General features: G+C 47.9%; 1 protein-coding gene and 1 long non-coding RNA gene across 4 annotated transcripts; both read right to left on the bottom strand.

The window, feature by feature from the left end:
* Nucleotides 1–1,370: 1,370 nt before the first annotated feature.
* On the bottom strand, nucleotides 1,371–2,308 carry LOC144382488 (uncharacterized). Its single transcript, XR_013449484.1, has 2 exons — nucleotides 2,008–2,308; nucleotides 1,371–1,627 (listed from the first exon to the last, which is right to left on the bottom strand). It is a non-coding gene; the product is annotated as an uncharacterized LOC144382488 (long non-coding RNA).
* Nucleotides 2,309–11,211: 8,903 nt separating this feature from the next.
* Nucleotides 11,212–14,128, bottom strand: PIGC (phosphatidylinositol glycan anchor biosynthesis class C). 3 transcript variants are annotated; one of them, XM_036074179.2, is made up of 2 exons: nucleotides 13,972–14,128; nucleotides 11,212–12,599 (listed from the first exon to the last, which is right to left on the bottom strand). In XM_036074179.2, the coding sequence occupies exon 2, from the start codon at nucleotides 12,389–12,391 to the stop codon at nucleotides 11,498–11,500; it is 894 nt and encodes a 297-aa protein (XP_035930072.1). In that variant the 5' UTR covers nucleotides 12,392–12,599; nucleotides 13,972–14,128; the 3' UTR covers nucleotides 11,212–11,497. The 3 variants fall into 3 exon arrangements, with proteins under 3 accessions (XP_035930072.1, XP_035930073.1, XP_035930074.1); XM_036074180.2 differs by having other exon boundaries at nucleotides 13,901–14,064; XM_036074181.2 differs by lacking the exon at nucleotides 13,972–14,128 and adding an exon at nucleotides 13,609–13,749.
* Between the last annotated feature and the right edge of the window lie 341 nt (nucleotides 14,129–14,469).

Genomic DNA, 14,469 nt, shown 5'->3' on the forward strand with positions numbered 1-14,469 from the left:
AACTACAGGAGAGGACAGTAAAAGATTGTTCATCAGGAATCGGGGTCCCATGGACCTCCTGTTTGACCTAGGCATGTCCTCACAAAGACAGGCAAAGTGGCAGATGTGGGCAGGACCCTCCAATTAAAACATGGAGACCCTCACTCACAATGCTCTCACTTTGAACCATAAAGATCTTTTATAAGGACTACACTCTCCACCCAAGAATGCTAAGCTAGCTTCTTTCTCTGGTTAAAATTTTTATACGGCACATGACATCAATTTTTACTCGTATCTCAGGTCCAGTGACTGTGAGTTAGAAGCACTGGTCACTAAGAAAATTCAAAGGCACCACAGCAGGGGATCGACTGAGGCTCAAGTATTCCTGGGGGCAACTGGGTTGATGCACAATAAGGCACAGCGTGTGGTCCTGCCAGTCCCTCCACCTCCAGCCCAACCACCTGAGTGTTTGGATAATACTCTTATTGGACAGCACGCTCATCTGAGAGCATCGCCATCCCAACAGAGACAATGCTCCCGGATTATTTCATATCACCTCCCCAAACAAAAGAACAGGTTGTCCACCGGAAGGTTTTCACCAATTCATCTTTTTTAGGTGTTTGGTTCTTTTCCACTTTGTCTTAAACATGATCTTATTTTCATATAGTGTGACACAGTTTAAATGTTTAAAGCTTAAACTGACCTGATGAACAATGAGAAAAGAAAGCCCAAATCGCACAAGAATGAAATGATTCCTTAGCAACCTTGCACAGTCTCCACAAAAGTGCCGGCCCTTCCTCACGTTGACGAGGCAAGAAAGAAGGGGTGAATCGGGATGGGGGTGGGGGGGGAGAAGCTGCCTGGAGCTGCATTAAACTATGCTGTGGTGGGTTCATATTTATTTACTATCCGTCGTGGTTTCTGTGTTGCATAATGTACTCTTCCCCAACTCTTCCCGCCCCCACCTCCACCCTCAATATTTGAGAGGGTTGAACAAGTGCAGCATCCTTCAGATTTGACCATAACTCCGGATCATCATGAGGAACTGTTATACCTATAACAAATATACTGTTTCTTAAATGTTCTCATCCCATTATTTATGCATCAGGCATTTCTTGAATTCATCATAATGTCCTATTATGTGGTCCAGGAGGACCCAGAGAGAAGGAACAGGGAAAAAGTAGCTTACAAAATAACAATAAGCAATTATTGCACGGTGCTCTGACAGGAGAAAATTTGAGTCCTTTTCCCAGAGAGAACTGTTACTGAGTTCAGTGCTGAAGAAGCCACTTAAGTTGTAGAACCCAAATTATCCACCTGACCCAACACATGCTAACATTCCAGAGCACGGTGATTCTGACCTCTGACAAAGAAGGGAACAATAGAACTCATTTCAGCCAATCAGAAACCAGATGTTTTATTTCTAGTGGAGTAGCATAATACCGGACTCTAAGTCATGTAAGTGCTGGTTGAGGAAAAGACAGTGGAATTGAGGCTGAAGTAGTCCATGAACTTTACGTTGGCTTCTAACAGAAAGCCTTTGAATCAGAAGGCACCCTGCAGCACTCTGCCCCAGCAAGCAGCGAGGGGGGTTCCACAGTCTCCAGCTAGAAAAATCCAGGACATCCGAGAGATGGAGAAAAGAGAACTAAAGGTAGGAAAAAATAAACAAAACTTCAATCCTTCCCTTAGGGAGCCTCACTGGTAAATAAACAGGGACCACATATACACAGACAGAAATTGCCACAAACATCCTAGAAGCTGAAAGCCAAAAAAAAAGAGAGAACCTGTGCTCTTCCTTCACAGACATGGACACTGTCGGTGGGCTTGGAGCGGGATATACTTTGAAAGTCTGGATCCCAGAGCTTGAAAATTGTTACAGTATCTATTTCATAGCTCAGCATTAAGTATGATTTAAAAAAAAAAAAAACCTCCAATGGTACTGGAATCTTTAGTCCAGCTCTGTGAGATTCTGAAGTAAACCTTTGCAACCATGAATCCATTTTAAAAACATGAACCTCGGGATACCTGGGTGGCTCAGTTGTTAAGCGTCTGCCTTCGGCTCAGGTCACGGTCCCAAGGTCCTGGGATCGAGCCCCACATCAGACTCCCTGCTCAGTGGAGAGCCTGCTTCTCCCTCTGCAGCTCCCCCTGCTTGTGTGCGCGCTCTCTCTCTCTGACAAATAAAACCTTTAAAAAAAAAAAAAAAGAACCTCACCTACAGGAAGATAAGATTGCTGAAGAAGAAAAAAAATCATTTCCGTAACCCTTTATAATACTACAGAGTCTATCTGCATAAATCAGATGGAGCTTGCACCCCTACACTCTACGTCCCATTGACAGGACAAACCAGCTGCCTCGACCACCACAATTCGCACCCTTGTTTGGGGATTTTTTTTTACTATGAGTTACTATTGAATCAGATTAGATGGCAGGCTGTGGGATGCGCCAAGACTAATCTGCGACTCCAGTACTGTTTTTAATTAAATCAAATTTCACAGTATTTTATATCAGGTCCCGGTTTTCAGCCCCGATCACATCTTTGGAGAACCTCATGAACAGGGGCCACGAGCAGGCGCAGAGGAAACCAAGCCTTGGCAAACTCCCCGGGCCTCAGGGAGACCAAAGGATCCTCAAGAGAGGAGTGGAGAAGTCACCGACGCGGGTTCCACCTCTCAAAACAGCTCCTAGCAAAGTATGTCTCTGAAGCTTCATCTAACACTGGAAAGACTAGGCTTTGTGGCTCTTCTGGGCTGGATCTGTTGCTCCCATTTCTCATCTCCGAGGGAGCCTCTTGGAAGGCAGCAGAGAACACGTTAGAGCCAAGGAGACAGCTCCTCTGCCTGCTGCCTTTTTCTCTTTTAAAGACAAAAATACAGCTTGCACACGCGAAAAGCTGCCCGGGGCCTGAGCATCTGCTTATTTTGCAATTTAAAAAGAGTGGGAGGCCCACAGTATTCTCACTGAGCAGCCTCCAAATGTTACTTGGGCTCTGCACAAGGCCACAGGGCCGGCCCGGAGTGGGTAGCAGGGAGCCAGCAAGGCTTGGGAAAGCAGGGAACAGCTTTTTGTCAGGGCCCTGAGGGACCACCTCTTCCCTCGACCTCTGCATTGGCAAAATCAATTTGTTCCATTGTCCCAGCAACATATGGTCAAGGGATTGTAGGGCTAGTCTGTGTAGGGCACAAGACCTCAGGCTGATCCTGGGTGTCATTTGAACCCGGGTGCAATTGGTGCCAGATGGTGGCAGAAAAGGCTGTTTGCCTTTCTAAGCCCCTTCCTCTGGCACTTGGGCCCCTGCATTACCCGATGGGCGTGAGGAGGCACCAGCACCCTGGTGCTGCCAGGCCCCCGGTGCTGAGGAAATGGGCAGTTGGGAAGCAGAGGCTTCTTAACCACCTCTTCTCCGGGGAAGGCCCCGTTACTCACAGTGATGTATCTGGGAGGACAATGGTGTTTGGGTTTGGTTGGTGATGGCTATTGTTTCCCGAGGTAAACAGATCAACATTCATCACACCTGTGAGCTGAGAAAGAAGAAAAAAAACAAAAACAGCCCAGAGCATTAGCGTGGTCTAAGCTCGCTCGCCCCAGCGGGTCTCCCCTGTGGCTAAGCTGTCCAGAGCCTTCCCCGTGGTCAGGGGAGCGTGCCTCCTCGGGACTGAGCGTCCACAGGACCTTGGCCAAACCCTGCCTCTCATCAAAGCTTTGATCCCTTTACCCAGAATCAAACTTTCTAGAAGACGGCAAGTGGCACGGCCCCACTGATGGAAGATTGCACAGTTCTCAGGAAGTTGGTGTCATTATCCCCGAAAGGCTCTTGCTAAAATGTGCATCACCCAGAGAATTAGCACATTAATCCCATTAGCAAGCAATAGTAGCACGTTCATGATGACGTGAGGAAGCCTGCACACTCAGACCCCACCTCCCTCCTGCCCACCGACACTTGTGTCCTCCCCGCCGGCTGCCTTGAACCCACTGGGACTTTTATGATGAGCCCTTTCCCCAGCCTATGTCCGTCTTCCAAGATCCCCTAGACCGCTAGGTCCCCCTCCCCCCCCTCCTCGCCACACGGTTCTGGGCTCGCCCATCCTGTGCTGCCCTCCCCGGCTTCTGGAACCCTTACCCTGGGCCCTCCGTAATCTACTTCCCCCGATCAGCAAAATGCCCTGTATCTTCAACCTGTTGTCCGGATTTGTCCTTGGCCTTCTTGCTCTGACATCACCTGCACCACCCGTCGGGGCACCGCTCCCCCTGCAGTTGTCTCTGAAGGTGGGACTGAGTGCCCACGCTTGTGCCCCACAGCCCTCCTACCGCTGAACCTGAGGGGCCGGCTCCTCTTTTCACTTTTGCTTTCAGACCATTCTTCCTCCGTCCGCCCTAAAACCCTCAGCTTTGAGCCTCAGACCATAGCACATACTACCCCTCGCGGTCGCTTTGAGCCACCAACCCCTAGTTCACGTTCCCTCGTTCCTTGACGATTTTAGCTCCTCTTCCCTGGCATTAATTCTCAGGGATTTCACAGAGGTATAAATTATCCTTCCAACATGCCAGCCCATCCATCCCGCTTCTTATTTTCTTGGCCTTCACTTCTCCAGTGATGCTGCCCCCAACTCTACCTCAGCTACTCACTCCCAGATTGATAGCCTTGTCTTTATTCTCTGCTCCTCACTTCCTGAGCTTCTAACTGCTTGGACTCCAATTCATTGATCTTCTCCCTGCCCTTCACCCCCATTACGGTTCACTCTCCTTCTTACCCAACTAAATGCCATGGCCGATCACTATAATCATGCCCATGCATGTGTACTCTTCTCCCTTGTCCTTCTCTCGATTTGATAAAACCACCACCCTGAGGATATTCAACTCTCCACCTCCTCTGCTTTGCACCCGTGTACGTGTACGTGGTCTGGAAAACACACACACACACACAACCAAACCAATTAGTTTCGCTTTAAAGTCGTCATCACCACGTTCAAGTGAGCCTTTAATCCTGCTGAGCAATTACACTAACCATCCCTAGTTCATTCACTGCCCCAACTTCCTAAACTATCTCCTACCTTCTCTCTCTTCACTCCCCCAACACTTCCTCCCTTATCCTCACTCCCAGCTGATTCTTTGCCTCCTACTTCCCTAGGAAAATTGAAGCAATCAGAAAAGAACTTCCAAAAATCCCCATCACCTCATCTACCCAGTTACCATCTACCCTCTCACCAGAGCATTTCTCTCTATGTATCTGCCTTCCACTTGTTGCCATAGGTAACAGTCCTGTCCTCTGGCCAAAGCCAGGCTCCCCACTCATGCAGTAGACCCCCTCTCCTCTCAAATGCTCGAGAATATTCTCACTGTCCTCACATCAACTACTGCTTTCTATTGTTTCATTGCCATCAGCATACAAACCTGGTATCATTTCTCCCATCTTAAAAAACAAGTTTCTTGTCCTCACCTCCCCTTTCAGGTTCTGTCCTGTTTCCTGGTCCCCCTTTGAAGCAAAATTTCTAGAAAGTTGCCTGTACTTGCTGCTCCAATTCCCCTTTTCTTTTCTCTCTTAAACCCACCCCAAATAGGTTCTTATTCCCCTCCCCCACTCCACCAAAAACTGCTCTTTTCAGCACCACCGATGACTCCCTCCTTGCTAAATCCAATGCTAAATTCTGTCCTTATGTTACTTGATATACCAGATTTTCGTCTGATCACAGTTGATCACCTCCTCTCCCTCGAGTCATCTGCATTTGGTTCCCAGGACTCCAACTTCCAAATCGATTTGCTTATTCTTCTCTCCAACCTTTTAATTTGGAGTTCTTGGTCCTCTTCTCAGTTCATATCAACTTCCTTGATGATCTCTCTCCTTGATGATCTCTTGCTTGATGATAGTCTTATAGCATTTAGACACCAACAATTCCCAAATGTATATTTCCATCCCATACATTGCTCCTAAAATCCAAACTCATCGAACTCCCTACTCAACATTTCAGCCCTTATGTCTACATTTCATATCCTACATGCCTCAAACAGATTTTCTTCCCCCAAATCTCCACCCATATTCCCTTGGCCCCCAGCTCAATTGATCACATCTCTTTCTCTCTCAATTTGCTGGGGCCAAAACCCTTAAGAGTCATTTACGCTTCTCTGTTTTCATACCCCACATCTAATATGTCAAGAAGCCCTTGACTCAACTTTCAAATTATATCCAGAATGTGACTTGTTTTTGCCACTTCTGCTATCACTCTGTTCTGAGCACCATCAACCTTTGCTTGGATGACTACAAGCACTTCCTAATGCTTCTTGCTGCTCTGGTCTTGCCCCACAGCAACCAGAATGCGCCTTCCAAAATGTATGCGAAATCACATCCCTTTTTTTCTCCAAGCGCCTCCAATGGCTCCCATCTCTGAGCAAAAGCCAGAGTCCTTTTACTAGCCTGTAGTGTCACACGTGATCTAGAACCCCACATTACCTCTTTGGCCTAGTCCTTTGTCCCCTTTGGTCACTCCACATCAGCCCCTCCTTGCTCTCCCCCAAATATGCCAGGCAGCCTGGGGTCTTCTGCCAGCACGTTTACAGCAGCTCTTCCCTCTGCCTGGAATGTTCGTCCCTTGGGAATCTGAATTATTCGCTCACTCCTTCAAGTCTTTGGTCAAATGTTACTTTTTCCATGAAACCTACCCTGACCCCCTTATTTAATACCATTGATACTTTTTCCCCCTTTTTCCCATAGCATTATCTTCTACTTATGTTTATTGTCTGTCTCCTCCTGCTAGAAGGTGGGCTCTACTAGATCGAGGACCTTTGTCCACTTTGTTCCTAGATGTACTTCAAGCACATAGAACAGTATTTGTCATACAGTTAGTGCTCAGTGAGTATCTGCTGAATGAATACATTCCTGAGGCCAAACATCATAAAATGTGAATGGCAGAAAGTGTCAGCCTGGGTGGACAATAAATATTTTGCTAGATGTTGGGGGTAGGAATAAGGGATAAAGGGGATAGTGAGGGATTTGAGAAAGCATTAAAAGCAACTGCCTACCAGTTAGCCTTTGGCCCTGGATGCAATTCAGCTTTCAGAAAATCAAAGTATCAGCCCAAACTGGCAACACAGCCTTGGGCAAGTTCCTGGCTCACTATGAGTCTCAGTCACCTCAGCTGTAAAATGAAAATAATACCTGTATTACAGGATTGTTCTGACAAGTAAATAAGATAATGCATATAAAGTGCCTAACAGTGCCAGGTACACACTGGGTGCTTGAAAATGTAGCAATTATAATTTATCAAATCCCAATGTGCTCTTTATTTCCTGAATTTATGGGGACCTCAAACGATGTAGTTATTTCTCAAACTGCAATTCATCAAGAATTCCAAGACTTTGAATTTCATTACAAAAAGGAGTATCAGTAACTTCCACAGGATGGCACTGTGTCCCAGCCCTGTTTCCCTGCGTCCAGTGCGTTTGGAATATTGCAAAATTGTGTGACTGATGCCCTCTGCTGGCTTTTCTTTGTCCTGACCTTGAGCCTTTGGCTTTTGTAGAGTGGCTCCAGGCTTCCTTGAATACGCTCAGCATGGATTCTTAAATCCACAATTGAAGCCAGCTGCTCAAAGGCTCACTCAAAAGTTTATGCCATGGTAAAGAGGCATAACACTGATACCAAGTTGGTCGCCGCACAGACCCAACGTGCTGCTATCCTCAGATCCCCGACAGCCTTCTAGCTCCCTGCCGATCGTCTCTAAGCCACATCATGCCCCAAAACGAAGCACACCCGCTGCTCCATAGCTCTGCCTTCCCCTGACCCCGTCTATCCCAACTACAACCCCTGGTGCCATTTTGGAGACACAGGCAAAGCCGCCTCCTCATTCCTCCCTCTTTGCTCTCACTTGCCACCACCACCCTCCATCCAGCCTTACCTACTGACAGGAAGCAGGGCTGGGAGAAAGGGGTGCGGAGAAGGGAGGGCTAACAGTTGCTTATGGAACCAAGCGTTTGGTTTGGGATTTTAATTCCAATGCTACGGTAACGCCTTCCCCTTTCCTTTCCCACACGCACCATAATATTCTCTGAAAAAATCCAAGTCCTTAATATTCTGCTTGCACGCTTTCAGCATAGCTTAAATTTAAGAGACTGGCTGCATCACTGTCCTTTAGTGAGGAGTAGCTTTCCCAACAAGTGTCACACCAGGTCATACCCATCATCATCATCATCTGGGCCTGCATCCCTGTCAGCAGCAACAGGCAGCATGCCCTAAGGGAGCCTCATCATCCCTCAGGGAGTACCACGTACGAGCTTGGGATTTCTTCACATTTTCTTACAAAGTGTTTACGGCTTATTTGTATTTTTTCCCAAAACTTTTTGGAATCCATTTATGTTCTTGGTCTGGGGAACTTCTTGGAGTTACAGGCAGAAGTGTATAAACTTGTATTTTCATTTGTCTGAAACTTGTCCGGCTCGAATTTCCAAGGGTGTCCTCTCCCACTCATGACTTGGTAAACAAATCAACATTCACTTTGGCCCTTTTCAGTGTTATAGGTGATGACTCTGTATCTCTGTTGAGCCTTCCTTCCAGGGCATGGTGTTCAATTCTCTAATGTGTTTTCATAGGGCATTCTTTCCCTTTGGTTATCATTTTGATTTTTTAATTCTCCTTCTGTGATCCATCTCTAATTCCACCATAGCCTGGTTATGAGGCAACCAATCCTATACAAAGAATTCCAAGTACAACAGCACGAGATTCTGTTTAGATTTCAATACCCTTCTAGAATATGCCCAGAATTTGGAGCCAATGTCCTCCAGATGCTACATTTGGAACACCTTAGCCTGAGTGTACCATCTCAGGCACCTCAAACTTAATGGGTCCCATTCTTATTTTCTTATCTACTTCACCTCCAAACCCGTTCTCACTTCTGTTTTTTCATGGAATAGTGAATGGAACACAAATCCGCTCAAGACAGAGGCCCCAGTCATCCTACAGTCCCTTCCATTTCCCAACACGAGTCTCCCAAGATCTCGGAGAATCTCTCTAATCAGACCCCTCATCCCCACGCCCACCGTTGTCTCCACCCTTCGTCCAGAGCTCACTCTTCACTATTGAGCCACAGAGCTCCCCGCCTCGGCCTCTCTAGCTCAGCCTGAAAACTGAGCTGTATCATATTTGTGCATAACATTGTGTTTGGTGGGAATCTTATATCCCTTTCCTAAACCTTAGTTTGTGTTGACTATAGGTTACGATAATTCAAAGGATTCAGCACTTTCAGACCTCAAGCCCTCTCCCCACGGCTTGTCTATTCTGTGCTTCTGTCCCCTGCCAGGATGAATCCGTCCCCTGCGCGCTTTGAACATACTGTTCATTCCAGTTGGAATATCCTTTTTGCCACCTTTCTACCTGAATTGAGTTGGCTGCCCCACCCTACCCCCTCACATCCAACCCTCAACTCCCCATTGCCCGGCCACCTCCACACTGAACTACAACCATCAACCTGAAGAGATCAGGCCGTGGGGGGCTCCGCATACTACATACAGTGTGATGGAGAAGGGCTGAAAATGACAGCACAGGCCCATTAATTCATCCCATTGAAACTACTCTTGAAAGTGGATCAAATTTGGAGAACTTTCTGCTCATTGACATGGATGCAGCTGCTACGTGAGTTCCCTGAAGTTGATAATCAGAAACCCATTCAAATAAGGCAAATGTATTAGGATAGAAAGAAATAAAGCACAATTTTATACGGTTCTTTCCTACCTTCAGCCATTGACACCTGGCCCTGTTCCTGATGTGAACCATATAGCAGCTAGGCGCCAGTTCTGGCCGCTCTCGAGGCACGGGAAGACCACAGCCAGCACAGGCAGCGGACGGGCGCTTTGAGCTCAAGTCAGTTTCCAAGACCGTCTCTTGCCTTGAGCCAGTGTCCTTGGGGCTGCGAAAAAAATCCAACGTGCCTTAGGGAAAACCACCCATTCTAACCAAACACTATACTCATCAGTCCAAATTCAAATCAGAAAAAGAAGGATGTGAGGTGACAGTACTGATGACACTAGTTCAAGACACTGAGAAATCTATGTTCGGAGAAAAAACAGCAGAACTCCTTCGGAAGACGACTACCTCTGATGAAATTTCTGACTTGAGGCTAGTCTCTAGTGAGATGGTTCAGGGACTTGCCCCAAATGAGTTATTTCGTGAGATACCAACTACCCTGGGAGGCACCAGATGCATTTTGTACTTTGTCCTCTTCCAGTCTTCCTACAGATCAACTTTGTGACAGTAACCGCTGACACGAATGTAGTGCTACGTGTCTAGGGTTCTTCGGAGCTTTCTGCACAGATCTCGGTTATCACAACTCCCACGGTAATACTTCCATTCCCACTTTACAGATGAAAAACAAGACACCGAGCAGTTGCATAATCAGCCCATTATCTAATCATTTACTCCCTGCTTAGATAAGCTGGATTGCTCCCAATGACCCGCAGTATAAAGCCCAAATTCCTGTCACTCAAACCTCCATTCCAACTTTTCCTCCAATCCCCATGACCCTGAACCCCCATGAAACACTTCCTCACCTCTGTGCTCGCCCGAACAACAGATGTGGCACAACAGCGGGCTCAGGGTGCATCCAAGTGTGGTTTCTGTCCAGATTTAAATGTGACAGAATTTACCAGATTTCACATGAAAAATCACATTTGCAGTACTGAGATTTCATTTCGGATTTTACTCAGAACTTTCTCCGGATCTGCAGCCAGGCCTACGTTCTGGCTAGAAACCCTCAGCTGGAGCGGTGGCTGCCCTCGCTGGCCAGGGCACGCTCCATCCAGCTTTCAGCTGCCATTCGTCACACAAAGTCTGCTGGCTTCACTTGTTCGTATTACTGACCTGGTTCCTAAAGGCCTTTGCCACCTTGCCCTAAAACCATCTTTTACCTAAATCCCGCCTAACCTCCAAGACCAAGCTCAAATGCCACCTCCTCTAGCAAATAGTTCCTAACTACTTCAGCCTCTCTGAATGCCCTGGCATTCTGATTATGTATTACGAACATCACACTCTCCCTTGTAGTGTGTCCATGCTTCACTGAGAACGAAGGAGAAACTCGGGAGTCAAGGTGAAGTGACAGCATCCAGGATTCTCGCATTTGAGCTCTAGATAAATAAAGGCAGAGCGAAGTGACTTTACACATAAACACACATATTTTTATTCTCTCTTCACTCTTCATGCCCCTTCCGTCAGCCTTCTGCTTATAGAAAACTCGTGAGACAACTTAATGGATGTGTTATTTTTTTTAATAAACAGAAACCACATCACTTTGTTACAGCGGATGACAGGCAAGAATTCAAGAGGGCCCCAGGAAGCTTTTTCATCCACAAAATAACAGAAAGGGCAAGCACCTTCACCACCCACGCCTTTGGTTAGTTTTTTCTTTTGATCTCTGTTACCCGACCCACATTGGTACGTTGCTTCCAGAATGGGATTCTTGTAAGATTCAAATCTTATACTAGTTAGAAGTATAGTCTATCAGCTTGCCTTAATAACAGAATGGAAGTCTCTAACTTAGCTGAGAAACCTGGACAAGTCTTCTTTGATTTCGGCCTCATCCCAAGGCCCATGAATGTTTTCTTTAAAAAGCTGCAGGCGAATGAGGTAGAAAGGGCAGAGACAAGAGATGGAAACCAGCAGAAGGGCAAAAAGAACGGCTCCCACAGCACTGATGGACAGCAGGCCTCCCAAGGCTGAAAATGCAAAAAGCAGCGTGACTCCCACGTAGCTGCGGGGAGTACACGCCTTCAGTTTCTTCTGTAACATAGGCCACAGGGCAAAAATCTGGATGGCAAACGTCACCATGATGAAGGCATGCAGGGACCGGGGCAGGCGTGACGCGAGGCAGACAGAAGCAAAGATGGCCATGTTCAAGGACAGCGTGCTGGATACAATGGCGGCATTGGCGCCATAGTCAAAGAAAATGAGGTGGCCTAAGAGCATAAAGACCGACATGGCATAGATGGTATCCGTGCTGACAGACTCCGTCAGGGTCTTCAGCACTGGCGAAAAACCGTATGTAAAAGTAATGAAAACGAGGGCGCTCTTCAGGTCAGCCCACCGGGTCCTCCCACTCTTCTTCCGTCCTTCACCTCCGTCAATGAGATCGAACAAAACATAACCAATCAGTGAAGAAGCCAGGCCAGTCCCAAAAAGCCACTGGGGGGCCAGAAGACCCTCGTCCATATACCACCAGATAACGACGAAAACACAGACACTGCACAGCTGCTGTACCACCACGCTGGACTCAAATACCACAGCCCAGTACTGGTACTTCCGGGCGTAGATGTTTTTCCGGAGCTCTTCCAGGAAACGCCGGTCCACATAGTTATCCGGAAAGGGCTGTCGTTCATACAAGACCTTCTGCCACTTGGCCTCCTTCGTGTCAGTTCCAGGTTGGGCACACATGATCCTCTCCCTCAAACGCAGGCCGGTTCAACCTCCCTTGCACAAGTCCATGTGGTTCTCATTCTTTATAAAGTTTTGAAATAAGACCTCTCTAGAAATTCCATGCTGTGTTGTGGTTGGTACTGTTCCGAGTTTCAAAGGCACCAACCCAGGCCAGGCCTGCAGTAGATGAGTTTGCTCTCTGAGGCAGGACAATACAGCCAAGTTCCTAGAAAAAGAGAGACTATGAACGTATGAAAGCTGTGAAACGTCAATGGAAGGACTGAGTTAAAATCAAACCAACTCAGTTTATTAAAAGTTGGAGCAAGAGGCGCCTGGGTGGCTCAGTCGTTGAGCGTCTGCCTTCGGCTCAGGTCATGATCCCGGGGTCCCGGGATCGAGCCCCGCATCGGGCTCCCCGCTCAGCGGGAAGCCTGCTTCTCCCTGTCCTGCTCCCCCTGCTGTGTTCCCTCTCTCTCTCGCTGTGTCTCTGTCAAATAAATAAAATCTTTAAAAAAAAAAAAAGTTGGAGCAAAATATATGTGGTGGCCATTTTATAATTAGGGACATTAACATTTCATTTCAGACTTTAAGTTATAATCCCATGGATAATAAAAGACATCTGTTAGCTATTACTGAGTACCTACTACGTGCTGAGTCCACAGCTTCTTTCATTTAATCCCCACCTTTCAAGTTAACATTAGCTCCACTTTAATTAGTAAAAAAACAAAAACAAAAACAAAAAAACCTGAGACTCAAATTGCTTAGGTAACTTTAGCCCAAATTAACAGTGGTAAACAATGGCGCCAAATTCAAACCAAAGTCTGACCCCAAAGCCTGGGCCTCACATCATGTCTACCTCTAAACCAGTTAACTCAGGGGTTCACATATCCCTGAGGTCTGTGGATGGGCTTCAGAGCATCCAAAAACCCTCCCTGTCACTGTATCCTTGTAGCTGCAATTAGTGCAAATTTCTAGGGATAGGATCCAGAGCCTTTATTTATTGAGATCTCAAAGGCATCTATTATTTTAAAAAAAGGTACCAGTCTAAAGACCACAGTAAACTGCACAATACAAAAAGGTATGAGCTCTACGGTTTACTCGGCCAAAACCAAGGACTCAGAAAAACTAAAGATTCTTAATCCGTTAACTGAGCTTAACATCATTTAAAGGGTTATCATTCTACTTCTACAGGGGAAACTCTCACGAGGTTTTCTCCTTTTTCACAATGAAAATACCGGGATCATCCAGCAAGACTGCGAAGAAAATTCTTACTGCCCGACCTTATTTCTTCCATGGAGACCACGATAGCTTTTGCTGGACAAGCGAGACCCTCTGGGAGACCCCTCACTGCAGCAGGGACCCCAGCCCAGGGAGCTCCCGGCCGCCGCCCGGGCTGGAGGGTCCGCGGAGCCGAAGAGCGCAACGCCGCTCCGTGGGGTCCGGCAGGTGTCCCCGGGGGCGCCCTACTCAGCCTCCCGGGCCTCCCCCGCCCGCCGCCGCCCCTCACCGCCCCTCACCGCCCCTCACCAGCCTTGGGCCTGCGGGAGATGGCCGAGGAGAAAGAGGCCCGGAAACACCGCCTCCCGCTCGGAACCCACCTGCCCGCAGTTCCTGGGGCTGCGCAGCCGGGGGAGGGCGGTCGCCCGCCTCCTTCCCCATCCGGGGCGCCGGGGTCGCGGCGGCGGCCGAGCACTTCCGGGTCCGCCCCCACCTCCGCGGCAGGAGCGCCCTTCCCCGGCCGGCGGGACTGCGAGGTCGCTGCTGCCCCCTCCCGGCGGCTCGGAGGCCCTCCCGGCTCCTCTAGGGAGGGCGCAGGCTCAGAGCCAGGAAAAAGCAAATGCCCGACAGAAAGACGGGATTTGGCATCCGACCGCCAGGGATAGAGGCTGGGCTGTTAAAGAGAGATTATAAAGCCTACTTTATTGAGTTTCTGTTATTAAGTCGGGCGCTCAACTGGGGACTTCCCCTGCATCCGTGAGTTCACTGGACACCAATTCAGGAAGTACCTGCAAATACTGTTTTAGGGGCTCCTGGTACCGCAGTGACTGGAACAGACAAAAATCCCTGCTCTCCTGGAGCCTTCTGTCTTGTACATT

Source organism: Halichoerus grypus, chromosome 7 (genome assembly GCF_964656455.1).
Source record: "Halichoerus grypus chromosome 7, mHalGry1.hap1.1, whole genome shotgun sequence".
NCBI lineage: Eukaryota > Metazoa > Chordata > Mammalia > Carnivora > Phocidae > Halichoerus > Halichoerus grypus.

Bases quoted from the DNA above. Each gene is read 5' to 3' on its own strand.
- PIGC (XM_036074179.2), bottom strand. From the start codon at position 12,391: ATGTGTGCCCAACCTGGAACTGACACGAAGGAGGCCAAGTGGCAGAAG.